This window comes from Podarcis gaigeae (genome assembly GCF_964106915.1).
Source record: "Podarcis gaigeae genome assembly, chromosome: 5".
NCBI classification, from domain to species: domain Eukaryota; kingdom Metazoa; phylum Chordata; class Lepidosauria; order Squamata; family Lacertidae; genus Podarcis; species Podarcis gaigeae.
The window spans coordinates 87787272-87805129 of record NC_139681.1 but is presented as its reverse complement, the minus strand read 5'-3'; the positions used below and the strand labels follow the sequence as shown (position 1 = coordinate 87805129).

The following is a 17858-nucleotide window of genomic DNA, read 5'->3' as shown; positions in this document are numbered from 1 at the left end:
TTTCTCTTTGAAATCTGGTGGGAGGGCGTTCCACAGGGCAGGTGCCACTACAGAGAAGGCCCTCTGCCTGGTTCCCTGTAACTTGGCTTCTCGCAGCAAGGGAACTGCCAGAAGTCACTCAGCACTGGTCCTCAGTGTCCGGGTAGAACGATCATATCATTCTGGTTTCGAAGGCTCTGTCAGTGTGCTAGCAAGCCCAGTTCAAGGTCTTGCTATTTGCATATTAAGCCCTGAAAAAATTGGGGTCCGAAGAACCTGAGTGACCACCTTCCATGCTACCACTTGACTTGGCTTTTACAATCAGCAGGTGATACCCTGCTCATGGCCCTGTCCTGGGCAGAAATCAGGATGAAAACAACATGACACAGGGCAGTATAACAGTTACACGCATCTCTGTTTATCCAGACATTTAGTTCTTCATTCTTCTATGCCAGGAGTGTGGTCCCTTATTTAAACATGTGGTTGCTGTGCTATATTTTATGATGATGCATTGATCTTCCAATTTTTTTTGTTTAATGATTTATTGTAGGTGGTTGTTTTAACGATATATTATGTGAAGCTGTCGTGCGCTCCAGAATATAAGAACAGTGGGATAGATAGGTTTTTATTTCTCTAAATTGCTTATTTTTCTAATCTAAAGTTCTGCTCTCATTTCCACGTTTACAAAAATAAAATTAAAGTCCTCGTATGAATTGCTCAGCACTGTAATGCAAAGCTCTCCAAATGTAAACGTTTGTTTGCAGTGTTGCCTAATAGACACCTTTTTTTGCAAAGCAATTATCCCTAAAATAATGCATCTGTAAGTTATTTTTGCTAATATATGCATATCTGTGGACATTTTACTCCAGCGCATGCATTTTTGCACATATTACTTGGCTGAAGAACTGCATTGCAAAATTCAGAGATGTATGGATTTTGAAGGATGGTTGTGTTTTGGTTCTTGTTTTAAATCACTGATAGATTGGTTGGGATACAAAGATAGATAATGCTCCACATTCATGTTTCAAGCTTAATTTCAGAAGGGCACTTTGCTTGCCTGTGGCATGTTTGCATCCAAGCCTCACAATGAGGCAGGCGGCTTATGGATTTGTTCTCGTTCCTTCCAAGCACAGCTATTGGTGGCTATTTACCCAAAGCAGAGTATTCTGAATTTTTATTTTTATTTTTGCTTCCTTCTACATATGCAAAAGTGAAGGAAGAAATAATAAAATATTAATATGGGGATTGCTAAATGACTGTTCGCAGCAGAAACTGTACGTGGCTAATTGTATGCTTGGAAATTGTTTAAGAATTCATTTTTAATTAAAGTCACAGAGCACCAACTGTGAATAGTAATGAAATTTCGGTGGCAAAAACATGTACATATATGCACACATAAACTGGGGTAATTCAAGGGAAATTGGGACACACACACACACACACACACACACAGCCATACATTCCAATATAAAGCAAAGTTCAAGGTATAAAGGATTTTTTTGAATAAATTCAGCCTACATAATGCCTTTTTTATGACTTCCTTCTGAATATTATGCTCCGAAAGGTTAAGGACAGGCAGTACTGCAAACTCCTCTCAATTTATCCACATGCCACGGCAGATAAGAATAGAGATGATATAAATTTTCTCCACACTGCACTGTCAAAGATCTCAGCACTGACCTACAGGAAATCCACTTCTTTTGTGAACCATGAGATGGTTCCCCCCCCCTCTCAGTAAGTGTGAACATTTACTCTCAGTCCTGCATTTCCCCAGAAATTTGGCAGGAGATGTAGGCAACATTCAGATGTTACTGAGCCCTCAGGCTCATGTGGTATTATGTCTGAATAGACTTTGTGAAATTAATCCGTGCTTGCCACTCCCAAAGGACTTTAGGGATGCTCTGGAAAATTCGATTCCATCTTTTTTCCCTGATATTTTGAAGCTCCAAATTGTTCGGTCTTGTTTCTGAAGTGGAAAGAAAGCACTAAGAACAACCCCTTGTTCTGCCTCCACTGCTGGAGGCAAAGTACCTCTGAATATCAATTGCTGGAATTCACAAATGAGGAGAGGGCTGTTGCACTCAGGTCCTGCTTGTGGGCTACACATAGATCATTGGTTGACCATCATGGGAATAGGATCCTGGGCTAGATTGGCCTTTGCCTGATCCAGGAGGGCTCTTCTATGTCCCAGTGTTGTTTTTGCTGCTGCTACTGCTTGGGGGCGAAGACCCCCTTCACATGACCGGTTTACAAACACACATTGACAAAACACCACACAAAAGCAAACTGCAATTGTGCATAAGTTTACATTAAGTTTGGGCTGTTTTGCAGAGATGTATTGAAGCACCTGTGTACAATGGTAACCAGCTAAAGGGAAAATGCAAATTACCGTATTTTTCACTCTATAAGACGCACCAGGCCACGAGACGCACCTAGTTTTTGGAGGAGGAAAACAAGAAAAAAAATATTCTGAATCTCAGAAGCCAGAACACCAAGAGGGATCGCTGTGCAGTGAAAGCAGCAATCCCTCTTGCTGTTCTGGCTTCTGGGATAGCTGTGCAGCCTGCATTCGCTCCATAAGATGCATAAACATTTCCCCTTTTTAGGAGGGAAAAAGTGAGTCTTATAGAGCAAAAAATATGGTAATTGGATTAACTGATACTCGTTGCAAAGAACATGGAATTCAGGAGGAAGAGCAGGGGTAGATGGAAAACAACTCGTTCCAAAAGAGCTACACTGTTGCCATTGTTGAATCATGGAGCATTTTCCATATAATGCTGATTATAATAATAATAATGAGCTGGGAAAGATGGAATTAGAGTGGGAAAATGGGACGGCAGAGCATTAATTTCCATTACTGAGCTTAATTATTATGGCAATATTTGCAAAGTTATATTTCAATTCCTGTGGGGAGATTTCAGGTTTTTAAGAATGTATTTATTTTTATTAATGGTTATTGAAACATTATTTTATTTTAAATGTATTTGCTGGAACATTTATTATTTGCCAGTATTGTTGTTACTGGGTCTTTTATACCTAGTATATTGTGAGTTGCCTCAAAAGCAATTTCTTTTGAAGAAAGGCAGCATATAAAGTCTAATGCAGCCTTCCTCAGCCCAATGTCCTCCAGATGTTTTGGACTACAACTCCCATCAGCCCCAACCAGCATGGCCAATGGTCAGGGATGGTGGGAGTTGTAGCCTAACATCTGGTCTGATCCAATCAGGAGGTTGGGGCAGTCTGTCCTAGTCTAATAGTTAAGGCTACACAAGCAACAGAATCCTTAGGTGGCGAGATGGAATGGACCACTTCGCACTGTAGCTAGATCATTTATATTTTTGAATGCTCCCATATTGGGAAAAGAGAGCATGGGGAGCAGGTAGGTTTTCTCAGAAAAGTGGTGGATAAACATTGCTAGTAGTATTCTAGTCAAGATATATGGCATGCTTGCAGGATATGACCAAAGAAGCAAAAGAGGAATATTATTAGGCTTAAGAGCAAGTAGAAAGAAATGGTTCAAAATCAGGTACATCCAGGAAATCAGAGCTTACTGTGAGATGCTGCTAACTTATTAAATTTCTTCCTGTTACCTCTTTCAGAGGCTGCTGGGGGTCTTGGACCATTGATGCAAGGGGAGCTGTCAGACGTAGCAGTGCATGTCCCAATTTAGCAGATCATGAAAATTATAGGCAAAAAATTACCTATGAGCAACTGGAACTTTTAGAATTAGGTATAGGCTCCTGGTTCCTAGCAGAGCTGGGGGCTGGCTCTGCATCTCATGTTCAGAACCAATGCTGAAGAATGCAGCAAGGCTGCTCCAAGTGACAAAGGCTGGAAGCAGATTGACGTCTTTTAAGCCTCTGCCTCCAAGCTACCTCCTCCAGACTTTACCCCCTTGAGAGAATTTCAGAGCAGTGAAATAACAACCTCCTGGACTGAAGAAGGGCACTTCTCCTTGGTTCCATGGCCTCCTTCCCTGAATCAATGATGAGAAGTGGGAGATATCTGGATATTGAGGATCAGGAGGTGACTTAAGAGGTTCATGCTCTGATCCAACAGGCCCTGGCAGCAGATCCGGATTTAGGAGATCATGACCAGTTTCGTCGCAATGGGCATGGAGCCGTGGGAGCACTGCAGAAGATGTGCCAACTATGATTTAAAATGGAACACAAGAGGTAGGGGGCACCAAATGATGGCGTTGTACAGGCCACCATTGGTCTTTGAGACCCCAAGGTCTGCCACTGCTGTGATTTCTGAGGTTCTTCTGTGACAACCTTGGGCATAGTGGTCTTCTTATCTTCAGCTGTCAGCTCAGAGCCTGGAACCTGGCTCAGCAACTTATTTGTTATTTGTTTTTTTTAAGAATATTTTTTTATTAACCGACCAATCACATCAAATCAAACCAAATTACATAAATTCCAAATTACACAGCCGAATTTTAATTTTTTGTTGGGGGTACCCATATTTCAAGTTCTGAAGGGGATCCAATCAACTTCTTGCTTCTTACTTCTGTTTTAATGTCCACAAATCTAACCTTATGATCTTCACAGTACTATCCAGTCCTTTCTTCTTGTTTTTCCACATCTCTTGTTGTTATTTTCATATATTTTTCCATTCTCTTTGTTACCTCTGATAGTCTCCACAAGCTGGTTAGACAGTTTGTAATCCTGCGTGGATATTATTATTTTTTTATGCAGTAGCCATATCCAGACGTTTTCCATGTAACATCACTTCCATACATCAAAACAGTCTTAGCGTCATTAATCTTCACCAATCTGCCTCCTTTCTCAAAACCTCTGAGGAGATTCACCAGGAATGCAGTCTGAAAACAAGTCCGTTCCTTCTCTCGGCTATAAATCCTTTGGCAAGATGGCGACTCTGAATTAATTGCTGCGCCATTCTAAAAGCTCTTATTGCTTCTTGATCTCCATAAAGCATACTTTTGGTTAAAGTTTATCTCCACACAGACCTTAATCATCCTGCTTGGGTCAGTTCAACCGACGATTCTAATGAAGAGGGGTTCTTGTAAATCACATAGAAGGAAAGTAAAAAAGGTCCCCCCCATTCAGTCCCGTTGTCAACATACCCAGCCTTTGGTGTATCTTCATCATAAAATATTCCTGTTTCTCCAACCCATCGTCTTCTTTCGCAGAGGTCGCTTAAATTAGCAGACTTCACTCACCTTCTTCACTTGAAATATGTGCATTTGGTTCTTTTGTAATTAATTATTCCAAATTGCTGCAGCTAGTGCGCGATCAGAGACACCAGGAGAGCCAAGGTCCACACGGGGGCATTCTGCCTAGGGCCCTCACCCCCTTCTTTCGAATTAGGGGGTGATTTATGGGCACAGCAGGCAAGGGCAGTGTTCCCCATTTCCTTGGGGCAACAAGGGAGGCTGCCTACTCCCATAACAGCCTCTTAATACCCTGTGTGGGTTGGAGAGATGGTATTGTCGGCCAATGCGCCCCCTAGTGGCCCCCCGGCTCAGCAACTTATTTGGTGCCTCTGCATCTTCAAGCTCTGTGTCTGGATCACTACTGGACTCAGAGGTCATGACACTGCCTGCTGGACAAGTTGTGTGTCCTCTTTCTAGATTACCAACACTACAATGGTACCTTGGTTCTCAAACGCCTTGGTTTTCAAATGCCGAAAATCCGGAAGTAAGTGTTCCAGTTTTTGAACATTTTTTGGAAGCTGAACATCTGATTCGGCTGTTGGATATTGTTTCCGGGGCTCCTGCACCTTGGTTTTTAACATTTCAGAAGTCAAACAGACTTCCGGAACGGATTAAGTTTTAGAACCAAGGTACCACTGTATTTGGCGTTTTTGTTTTTGCTATTTATTTTGCATTTTTGTTTTTGAGACATTTTCGGATAATTTGCTTATGTGACTGTGTGGAACCCAGTTCAGCTACTGATTGATTGATTGATTGATTGATTGATTGTGTGACTGTGGGAATCGATAAAAGCCCCCGATCCAAACAATGACTATCATCAGTGCAGGTAAGGGGGGGAAATTATCATCTACAATCCTGTCTTCTTTATTTTATAGTACAGCACATTGATTATTGCTTTCATTTTATGGATCAATGGTCTTGTTAGATAGTAACATTCACGTTAAATTGCTGCTTTAGGGGTTGTTTTTAAAAGCCTGGTACAGATTAATCTGTTTTTCATTACTTTCTATGGGAAAGCTTGCCTTGGTTTTGGAACACTTTGGTTTTGGAAAGAACTTCCAGAACAGATTAAATTTGAGAACCAAGGTACCACTGTATATATAATTGAATGGGGGGTTATGCAGGGGAACACTTTTAGACTTTCTTTTCTTTTTTTAAGGAAGCTGCTGAAGAATTTCCTAATTAAACTGAGACAAGCGTTCTTGTATAACTTACCTGCTGCTGGAAATGTGGGCTAGACAATGGAAATGATGACAGCCCCTTCATTGCTTATAATTATATGGGAGCTATTTTCACGAAAGCTTTGTCAGGATTTATTCTCCCCATACTTTCAAGTGTTACCAATACAATTATGATAATTCGGTGCAAGCTCTGTCTTTGTCAAGTGGGGGCAAAAACATAGCTAATGGCAAAACTGAAAGCACAAATCATTTGAATTTTTAAACCAGGAGGTTCTTCATGGGCATACAATGGGGCGCTAAAGCCTTTTCTGTTTATGCGAGATCATCTTGCGCAATAGAAATATGCACCTGAAGCCTGCAGCGTGGAAAGTGGCAGGCTCGCCAGTGCCACAAACTCCTTCTTGGACTTTATTGCCACACCAGCATTTTCAGGTCACCCTGGGCAAAACTTGGTTGATAATTCGAAGTACCAAATTCACTCATCATGCTAGGCATGTATGTTGGGGTGGTCCATCTGAATATGGCCTTGGCATGGAAAACAGTACAGTGGTACCTCAGGTTAAGTACTTAATTCGTTCCGGAGGTCCGTTCTTAACCTGAAACTGTTCTTAACCTGAAGCACCACTTTAGCTAATGGGGCCTCCTGCGGCTGCCGTGCCACTGGAGCACAGTTTCTGTTCTCATCCTGAAGCAAAGTTCTTAACCTGAAGCACTATTTCTGGGTTAGCGGAGTCTGTAACCTGAAGTGTATGTAACCTGAAGCGTATGTAGCCTGAGGTACCACTGTACATGCAAGGCTCAACTGCATGTGAAGGGGAGAGCAAATGTGGTACAGTTGTGTACAGTATCAAAACTGGGGAGATTTGGGACCAATTCCCTAGTCGGCAGTGATATTTGCCCAGGCTATAATCCTAAATGTACTAAGGGCCGTCTTAAGCATATCCAGTGCCGTGGTGCAAAGTTCCCCCTGGTGCCCCCCATTTCCCAGAGTTTTTTAGAGAGGACGGCGCTGCCGGTGGGGCTGGAGGAAGCAGGCACTGGCTGGAGGGTGGCTCCTCCAGTGGGAAAGTGGCAAAGGCTGGACGTGGCGCCTCCTGGCTCAGCTGACCGCTTTGTGCCATGGTGGCTACAGCAGATGGAGGCTCTGGGCACGGCGCTGCTTCGGTACAGCATGGCGGAGGTGGCCGAGGGCGGCGAGCTGATGCCGGGAGGCGCCGCGTCCAGCCTCCGCCTCTTCCCTGGCGCCCTCCAGAACTTGGTGCCCTGGAGCCCCATGCCATTAGCCTCTATGGGTAAGACGTCCCTGTAGGGGGAAAACCCATTGAACACAGATTTGCTGCTGAGTAGTACTATTTAGGATTGAACTCTCCATGAACATGGGCAAGAAGGGAATGCTGGATAAGCAAAGTCTTATCTAGTTCAGCACCACTTCAAGAAGAGGTTAGAAATGGAAGCTGCCAGGATAGGGTTCTCTAAAATTGTCAATGGTGGCAAAGAATGTTGAGCAACCCCCCCCCCCGCCCCATTGATTAGAGTTTCACTACTCTGTGATAGGTAAAGGGACCCCTGACCATTAGGTCCAGTCGCAGACGACTCTGGGGTTGCAGCGCTCATCTCGCTTTATTGGCCGAGGGAGCTGGCGTACAGCTTCCGGGTCATGTGGCCGGCATGACTAAGCCGCTTCTGGTGAATCAGCGCAGCGCACAGAAATGGTGTTTACCTTCCCACCAGAGCGGTACTGTTTATCTACTTGCACTTTGACGTGCTTTCGAACTGCTAGGTTGGCAGGAGCAGGGACCAAGCAACGGGAGCTCACCCCGTTGCGGGGATTCGAACCACTGACCTTCTGATCAGCAAGTCCTAGGCTCTGTGGTTTAACCCACAGCACCACCCGCGTCCCTTACTCTGTGATATATTACTGCTAATAATTCCCATGGAAAAATACAAGCGCTGCCCATGGTAAGACAAAGAAATTGATATAGTTACTTTTCCCACTTTGTTGTTGTTGTTGTTGTTACGAAACTAGAGAGCTACAGATCATTAGGCTGTAATGTGCACTAGGTGCCTTTGGGGTCTTCTGAAAGAAAAAAAAATGAAAAATGATCTAATTAGAGCTGGGTCAGTGGAAGAGCCCAAGGTTTCACTGCTGCATGGATTGGGAAAAGTTGGATATGGGTAGTGGTAAAATGGTTAAAAAAAAAAGTGGAAGGGAACATTGAAAGGAAAACGGTTCACCTATTATTATTACAGATGTGGTTGAAGTACACTTCATAGCTGGAGAGGTGCTCTGAAATTGGCTGGAAATATGATATCTCTGAGTGATCTACTGATATGGATTTTATTACACCATTGGATTTATGCTCCTTGAATTTGCTAAGTAGATTTATTCAGTTTCCTTCCTGTCACATTTTCTGATTTATTAGCTCATAGTTTCATTTCTCCTTGGGAGTCAGACATTCCATTTTCAATCTCTCAGGGCAGAACCAGATGTTACAAAGGGAAGAGGCCCACTAATGAAAACACTACACTGCCTCTCTTTTCCCTCAGTAACATATGGGTGTGACATCACCATGTGCGCCACGTCCCCCAACTTTGTGAGTAGTAGTGTCGCATCTAATGTCTAAATGCTAACTTCACTTCTCAGTCAAAGTGACATGGCAAACTTGCGACCCTTCAGGTGTCACTAAACTACAACTCCCATCAGCCTCAGCTAGCACAGTCAATAGTCAGGGCTGATGGGGGTCAATACTGAGGGCTACAGGTTCCCCATCCCTGTCTCAAATTGTAGGCAGGGGTGCACATGCACAAACTCCACCTCCAATGTCCCTGGGCACTCTGGCTTTTACACACACTCCCCCCCCCCAATAAAATAAACTCATGGACCCCTCTCAGAATCTGATGAAAGCTATGGAGTGGCTGGGGAAATCCAGCCAGATGGGCAGGGTATAAATTATTATTATTATTATTATTATTATTATTATTATTATTATTATTATTATTAATTATGGATCTCCTCCCCAGAAATATGCACATGAACACAACATTTTTGCACACAATTTTATTGCGTGGAGGGGGAAATTTGTGTCTGATTCATAGACCTCAGAAGTCCATCCATGGACTCCAGGTTAAGCAGTTACGTTTTGGATCTTCTCACGGCAATTGGAAACACTGCTAAGACGGTGTGTGTGCCCTATCCACAGTTTAAGGCCTTGTGTGTTCAAGCAAGTGCAGTTTACATTTTCCATTTCTTTCTGTGCAGTGGGGTAGGAGAGATGGGGAATAAATTCACATCCAGCAACCAATGCGCCCCTTTGGTTTCAGATAGTACATGGGTAGTTGTTTTATAGTGTACTACTAGGTTTTTTTAATCATGTGCCATTCTTGGGTTTCTCTATCGCTCTCTCTCCTCACAGCAGGTTTCTAATTTAATTTAAGAGGCTCCAGGGGCAAAGAAAGAAAGAAAAACCCAGCAGAGGGAGCAGGGAAGTTTACCCACCTCAGATCACCATCTTACTCAAATGGTCCTCTGTTGTGGGGGGCCTTCCCCATATGCAGCTTTTGCTCCTGAAGACTCTTTAATTTCTCCCCTGTTCAGTGTTAACTAAATGGGGAGAGCTTTAACTGGCTGCAGGGACAAAAACTGGGTGGGGAGAAACACACTGAGCTCTCATGAAGGATCCTTCAGGTAAACTGATACATCTTGGTGAAAAGGCTTTCAGAACATCCTCATATATTTTTTTTGTTCCTGAAGAACTGCCAAGTCATCCATTACATTTTGAGAGAGATGCATTTTGGCAACTGGAAGCCACACATGGTGTCAGAGCTCTCAGTGTGCTCTGCCTTTGGCTGCCAAAGACCCACAATCCCTGGCTTACAGAAGCTTTTTCTTGGCCACGAAATCTCTGTTTCTCTTGCTGCTCCAAAGCCTTTCTCAGGCACGGAAGTGATGCCTCCTTCTCTAGCTCAGACTGAAATCCAAGTCCTGGAATTATTTTGAAGCTTTGATGCAAGGTTCACAATCCTTTGAACTTAGATTCCAGACGGAGCCCTTGAAAACTTCACTAGGAAACCTAGTTTTAATGGGAAGGGTGGTTTTCTATGACAAGCTGAGAAGATGCAACTTAACTCATTTCATAGAAGCTTCTGAACTGTGCTCTGATTCTTACCATTCTGTCACTGCCTGCCGAAGCTGGATTTGAGCTGATAGGCTTGAATGTTCAGCTCTTTCAACGAATGAAAGGTACTGATTAACTCAACAGATTTTTAGCTATTAGAGCCTGCCCTAGCAATTATGTGGCAAATTAGGAAAGCTCCAAAAGGTCTGCTGTGTAAATAGCTGGGGTTTGAAACTATTTCTCAAAATTATCTGTGAGTAACACAGGCTTTTCCAGTTGCTAATTGAATAAAAACTGTGCTTATAAACCTCTAAGTGTTGCATTGCATGGTATGCTTTTATTAATTTCTCGTTATGGCAGGGGACCACTATATTTATGTAAGAACTGCCATCTCTACTTAGAATGTTAACAGGGTTGCAAAGACACCCAAACAACATGTATCAGAATATGTGTGTTGGGGAGTAGAGGGTAGATGTTCATGAATGAAAAGCAGTGGACAATTTGATGAAGCAATCCAAAAGCGATGTCTTTTCCATAATAATAATAATAATAATAATAAATTTTATTTATATCCCGCCCTCCCCAGCCGAAGCCGGGCTCAGGGCGGCTAACAACACTAAACAGTACAACATTATAAAAACATTATAAAAAGTAATTAAAATCAAAATTGATGGCAACCATAAACTAAAGTTTTGTAAAGATTGCCAAAGGAGGGAGTCAGGCTGCGCCCTGACCAAAGGCCACATGCAAATGTGCCTGTTTTACACCTCATACTACAGCAGACCACATATAACTAATATTGATGTATAGTGGCCAGAAATTTGATAGACCTACAGTGGTACCTCAAGCTGCAAACGCCTCAGGTTACAAACAGTTCAGGTTACAAACTCTGCTAACCTGGAAGAGTTACCTCGAGTTCAGAACTTTGCCCCAGGATGAGAACGGAAATTGTGCCGATGGCACAGCAGCAGCAAGAGGCCCCATTGGTGAAAGCACTCCTCTAGTTAAGAACAGTTTCAGGTTAAGATCGGACCTCCGGAATGAATTAAGTTTGTAACTAGAGGTACCACTGTATTGCATTTGTGAAGGACAACAAAAACAGGATGGCTTTGAAGTACATGACAGACTCAGTACATGGTGCTGGCTTCGTGAACCACGGTGAGATACTATTTGTGCAAGGCTGCACACTACAGCATTGCACAAGAAAATCCAACCCCCCCAAAAAACCCCAATACTTATTCCGCTTCAGCAACCTTTTGTGCAAAGGAAAGGAAGAAAGCTGCTAGGCAGCCCATCTATAAAGCACTGTACAAACTGTGTTTTCATGCTCCTTGGGTCATTTTTGGATGCAATCCAACAATGTACAATGTGTTTGTTTGAGGGCAGCTTGCAAAGTGAAGGAATGTGAGGCTAGATATTATTTGGAATGGGCAGTTATAGGGATTGAGAGGCACAATAGTTTATAATCCCCAGTGACATTTTAAAGAGGTGTGTACAAAGTGGGGGAGCGGAATGGATGAAGATGCAATTCTTTGCAATGTCAGAATGGTTAGTCATGCATCGGGGTGGGGGAAGCCAACCAGTGAATGGGAATAAAGTAGCATTGGCAGTGGTGACCATTTCTGAGTATGCCACGTTTTTGTCTATTTTATCCTTGCTTGCCTATGTTCTTCTTGGGACTGATCCAAATATGTGGAAATGGACATGGTACAGTCCTCTGCATCTCTGGTATTTGTTTTCCCTTCTCCCCTTTACTCCACCCTGGTGTTTTCCTACTATGGAAATATTCAATACATTAGTAGTTGTGCTTTAGCAGACGCTTATCTGCAGTCTTTGACATCTGAATCATAGGGGTACCAGAAAGCATTGTGTGTGCCTTGATTTGGGGCTCCTTGCACAGATTCAACTTTGCTTGAATCAAATAACCTCCTTCCACATTAAACCTTAGTCAGTGTACCAACAGGATTGTCCCTTCTCAGAAACTGCACATTTGCATCTTAAAGATGGATGCAAAATGAAAAATAATGTTAAATACATGTCTGCGTGGAAGGCAAGGTGATTAGGACAAAAACAGTCCAAAAGGAAACACACTCCTAAGCATGGGAAAATGAACTATGGCAAAGTAACCTCTACCACTGACCTCAATTTACAGTTCTCTTAATTCTTGTTTTAAGGAAGAAAGGAAGAAATAAATGAAAGGATTGCTATTCAACCATAAACACATTAAAGTAAACAGGAGTTATATGAAATGACCCCCAAGGCTGAGACGCCCTGTTCTGGGGCAAGCTAAGTTTAAATAAATAACTGTATTAACAAGGCACTGTTGCTATTTTATGGGAAATGAGATGTTTAGGGATTTCTGGACAATGAGAGAAACCCATGGACTTGTAGTAAACCTGTGTCCCAAGCCTGTAAATCATGTTTTCATTGGACATCAACATTTCCCCCACACATAAACAGAAACATGAACAATGGGCATGACCCAGTAGCCTCAAGTCCACGACCTTAGGCCCTGGAGAAGAGATGGACAGCAGGCCTGCTTGGAATACTCTGAAATTAAATTAGAAGAATTTGAATAAGAAATCATTCTCAGTAGGGTTTTGCATCAAGTGGAAGACTCAGGACGGTCAAAAGAACAGAGTTCTTCGCACAACAGGGAGTTCAACTGAGAAAATGCTTTGGTGCACAGGATCTGATTTTGGGCTTCCCATGGGCATTGGGTTGGAAGGGCTGGAGTTAGATGGGCCTTTGCCATGATCCAGCAGGGCTCTGACTGTGAAGGATGTATTTTATGAAATCTCTTTAACAAACGAAGACAAATTCATGTGTGTGTCTCTAGAATTCTGTGTTAAGGCTGTCAATTCAGAATAGACTGGGAACTGGGTCTTCAGAGTTTTCTCTCTTGTTGTCATGCCTACTAAGGTTACGCAGAGTTTGTGATACCATTTTTGGGACCTGAAGCAGAAGTCAAAGAGTTGCAGTCACAACAATCCAGTTGCTTGGGAAAAACTTTTATCACAGTGTTTATCATTCCTTCCCCAACAAACACAACATTTCCATATTTATTAAAATGGCATTAAGTGGGTGACAGAAAAGAAACAAAAACACAGAGTCTTTTGTATTTGGTGAAATATACAGAAACAGAGGTTAGAAAACATGCAAGAAGGTGTGTGAGAGACTTTTTCCAAAGCGTGTTAGTTATCATGGACAAAATTCAGTCAAAAGTGGGATGCAACATATCAGGAGTCTGTTCCGGGGAAACAAAAGTAAAATGGCCTCCGGGTTGGTTGGTTTTTAAAACACTGTTATCTTAAGAACTTAACAACATTCTTTCTTTTAAGAAAAATTAAAATATGTAACAACAAGCAAGAAGACAAAACACATCAAAAATGGGAATTAAAAAAAAAACAAATCTTCAAAAGAAGACAAGAAGTAAAAAAAAAAGAAAAAGAGGGGAGAAAAAAGATTTTTCAAGGGGGAGGGTCCTTGTCATGCAAATCAGTTTGGCAGGGGGAAAAAATACCTTCATCCTCTGCACCTTCATTATCACCTAAATCATCTGTCTGTTTCTTTGTTAGGGGACCTAGGATTGAGAACGGAGAAAATGGAGGAAAAAGACAATTCAAGAATATACAAGACTGAGGGAAAAAAGTAGTCAATATTAAACTTCCAAGGACGTTTCAAGAAAAACCACTCGTGGGGACAGGAGTACTTTCAAAAAAAGGATTTTTCAGCAAAATATTCCCTATAGATATATATATATATATTCCATACAAACATCTAATGTAAAAAACCAAATATGCACACCATAAATTATATTAAAAATTAATGAACCAACATCCACTATTTCTTTTTGGAAAGAAACCCAAAACATACCCACCATATTTAATAACACCGAGGAAGCAATTTAATCTATTTAATCTTTTAGTTCATTTTTCTAAAAATTAAAACCATTAAAAAAAATCTTGTTCTTGGTTTCGATGTAGGAGATACCTGATTATAATTTTTTAAAAAAACAAAACAAAACAACAAAACAGGCCTTTGCAGTGAGTTCCCTTCGAAAGAAATATTATGTGAAATGCAAATTGATTTCCATAATTCCAGCCATGGTGGCTAATACATTCCAAGGATAATCATGTCCTAGATTTTGTTTAGTACATCCATTAATTTGTAATTTAATTACAACCTTGGATAGAAGAATGTTTTCAAACCTTTCGATACCTGCTGACATATTTGTTAAAAATAACGAGGTTTCAAAATGGGATTCAAACCCGGATACTGGAAGGGTTCCTTCCACAGAGTTGATTACAGTCTCAGCAGGTCACGATATTATCATACAATCGATTCGTAGGAATAAAGGAATTAAGACTTAGTATCATTCCATGCTCAGGACAGCAATACTATTAACAAGTGTTAGGAGATTAATCTTACTTTGCAAGGGGGGGGGGGAATGGCTACCCTTCTCCTCAAGCACACAGCATAGTCAGTAAAATGCTCCAGAAGGAAAGTCAAAGGCCATCAGAGAACACCATTTCCATATGCCATGTATTTTCACACTTTGAAGCACAAAACAAAAGCAGCTGAAACTCAGCATTACATTTCTTTTTTTCTCCTCGAACAAGCACAGCTCCATGACATTCTGTAATCTGCATGCAAAACACACACAGAGACACACACACCCTCCCCCCGCCAAAGTCAGTACAACTGCGAAACTTTTAAGTTAAAAAAGGCAGCCAAGCACACAGTTGAAAAGGAAAGGGGGGGAATCTCATGCATAAAATAACAGTAGAAGGAAACAAGAGAGAAGATGAAAGGTTCATGTTGGTACCTAGAGCATGGGTAGGCAAGAGGCATGCATCGTCTCACAGAAAAGTTGAAACATTTGTATTTTAAAAGCTCTGCTTCTTTCGACTTCTTCTCTCTCTCTCTCTCTCTTCCGAGTGACTGCATGCTAGCAGATCAACCCGAAATCTGTACTGTGGAAAGGGATGCTACCTTTGCATCTAGCAAGTTATATGGAAATTGGACGGCTGAGTTGAAGGTCTCTGTGAGAAATATAACCAACCCATGAGTGAGCATGAGACTTTTTACTTAGAAATAAAAGCAAAACAACCTTCTTATACAACGGGAGGGAAAACACCTACAAGGTGCTGGAAGTCTCAAACCATGTATCTCACTCTATGCACATCTACCATGTCTTGTCAAAAGCAACTGTCTGGTGCTCTCAGCGCTACCAGTTGAGATGGGCAGAAGGTGGGATTGCAGATACAGAGTACTGATAGGCTTCTTATGAAGGTGCCACCTTTGGCCTGAGATATTCAGCTAAACTTCTTCTTCTTCTTCTTCTTCTTCTTCTTCTTCTTCTTCTTCTTCTTCTTCTTCTTCTCCTCCTCTCCTCCTCCTCCTCCTTCTTTACAAAAATAACAGCTGCTATGAACATATAAATCTGACTTAGACTGAGCCATATCCTTATTGGTTAGCACACTGTGGTCTACTATGGATGGTGGAAGCTCTCTGCGGTCTCAGGCAGAGATCATTCCTAGCACCCAAGAGACTGAACCAGGGTCTGAACCTGGAATGTCCTGCATGCAAAAATGTCATACTCAATTTATTTACCTACCATATCCCCCCCCCACAAATGCATCTGGGTTCAAGCAGTGTTAGAAACCGAGATATGAAAACGAGGAGCTAAATGGCACCTTAAACCTGGGTTATGGGTGCAACAATGGAATGTCCAGGCGCACTTTTTTATAAGAATACAAAGCTGAAAATGAATGAACTGCAGCTAAAATATTATATTTGTTTTTCACCTGGTCTAGTCCTTCCCCTGCCCACCTCCCTAATATTCTTCAGAGGGTCTCTTCTCCAGTCTTCAGAGAGCAGCTGGAAGTGGGGAGGCAGAAAAAGGTCCTCCTTTCCTTCCACTCTGCAGTTACAATCTGAAATCTTAGGCAAAGTACTGCTCCCAGAGCTCAGAAACTGTTCACGCTAATGAAATTCCCTGTCGCACAATGCGCCTAGAACAGTGAGAGTTTTGAACACTGCAAGTGGTTCACACACAAAAAGTCTGAATAGCACAAAATAAAGCTGTGCCGTGCAGGGCATCAGTCTTGAGAGCCAACCTAGACAGTATAGCCATTGCCTCCTCATGCTCTTGCTGCTACGCCTTTACGGGTTGGCTGTACTTGGACCTGCCAATTCAAGAATTCACTTTGTGCCCCCTCTGATTTGCTGTGCTCTGTCACCAACATGACCCTCCTCTAAAAACAGACACAGATCCCACTCCCTGACCCTGCAAACCAAATTTTTCTCCAAACCATTTTTTAAAAAAGTGATCTTTTAGGAGGTCACGTAATCAATTTTGCACATTGCCAGTTACATCATGAACCTGAGAAAGTGGGCTAATTCATACGCAAAACAAAGACTTTTCAGCCTCCACAACGCTGATTCAGAGGAGATTTCTCTTCTTAATCAAGAGACTCTGCCAGGTCCAACCTCCCACCAGGACAAGCTGATGATTCTCATTAGTGCTAATGGGAAAATGGACCCACATGGCAGTTTGGGGGAGAAAGAGCATTTTGCATCTCATCAAGGCGCTATTGCGGAAACAAGAGAACCATTGTACATGAGTGGGGAATTCCTAATGAACTCTGAACTCATTTAATTTCTGTGTGCTGCTTGGTCTACCATTACTAAAAACATAAGTCATCCCTTTTAATCTAGCTTTAAAGCTACCAGTGTTAAAAAAAGGAGGATGTGCCACATTTTAACCTTTCATGAATTTGATGGTGGCGCCTGCAGGAACACATTTAAAAATGCCTAATCACATGGGCAAGACATCTCTGTAGCCATATGGGTGGATTTTAATTATTTTGGAGCACACAATTATTTTTCCATTTAATGATGCAGCAAAGCAGACATTTGTATTCTTTTAAAAGGAATGAAAGTCTTGTCCAAAAGCTGTGCACGGTCAGACAGAAAGAAGTTAAATTGCACTGAGCCTTATCTATCAGCTGCTTTGCAAACAGAATAACCTAGCAGGCACTGTTTTTAATCAGCACTTCTCCCTTATGTTCATGACTATCCATTCCCATACCTCATATAAAAAGGAAATTAATATTTACAACAAAACTGCCATAGCCTTTAAATTTAACTAACTCCAACAGGAAAGATAAGCATTCGGAAAGTTTTTTGGTGTCTGGGTTTTGGAAGCAAAGACGTCATTGGAATTTACTCAGAAAGCAATGGCCAAATGAACTGAACAAGCTTACTTAGGAGTAAGCCTGCAATCCTGTGCATGCTTGCTTAGCCTGCAGCCCCAGGGATACTCACCTGAGAGTTAGCCTCACAGAGCTTTGTCTATCTTAACAAGCCTTTGTTATTAATCACATGTTAACTGTACTTTTC

At 42.0% G+C, this 17858-nt stretch overlaps 1 protein-coding gene across 10 annotated transcripts in view; it reads right to left on the bottom strand.

Moving 5' to 3' along the window:
- The window catches only part of NLGN1 (neuroligin 1), a 645947-nt gene that overhangs the window by 305947 nt on the left and 322142 nt on the right, over positions 1-17858 (bottom strand). For 8 of the 10 annotated variants that reach the window (XM_083739352.1, XM_083739347.1, XM_083739345.1 and 5 more), the window contains one exon: positions 13975-14034. The exons of the other annotated variants lie outside the window; for them this stretch is intronic. In XM_083739352.1, the coding sequence (XP_083595478.1) occupies positions 13975-14034 (60 nt within the window). The remainder of the gene's footprint in view (positions 1-13974; positions 14035-17858) is intronic. 10 annotated transcript variants of the gene reach the window in all.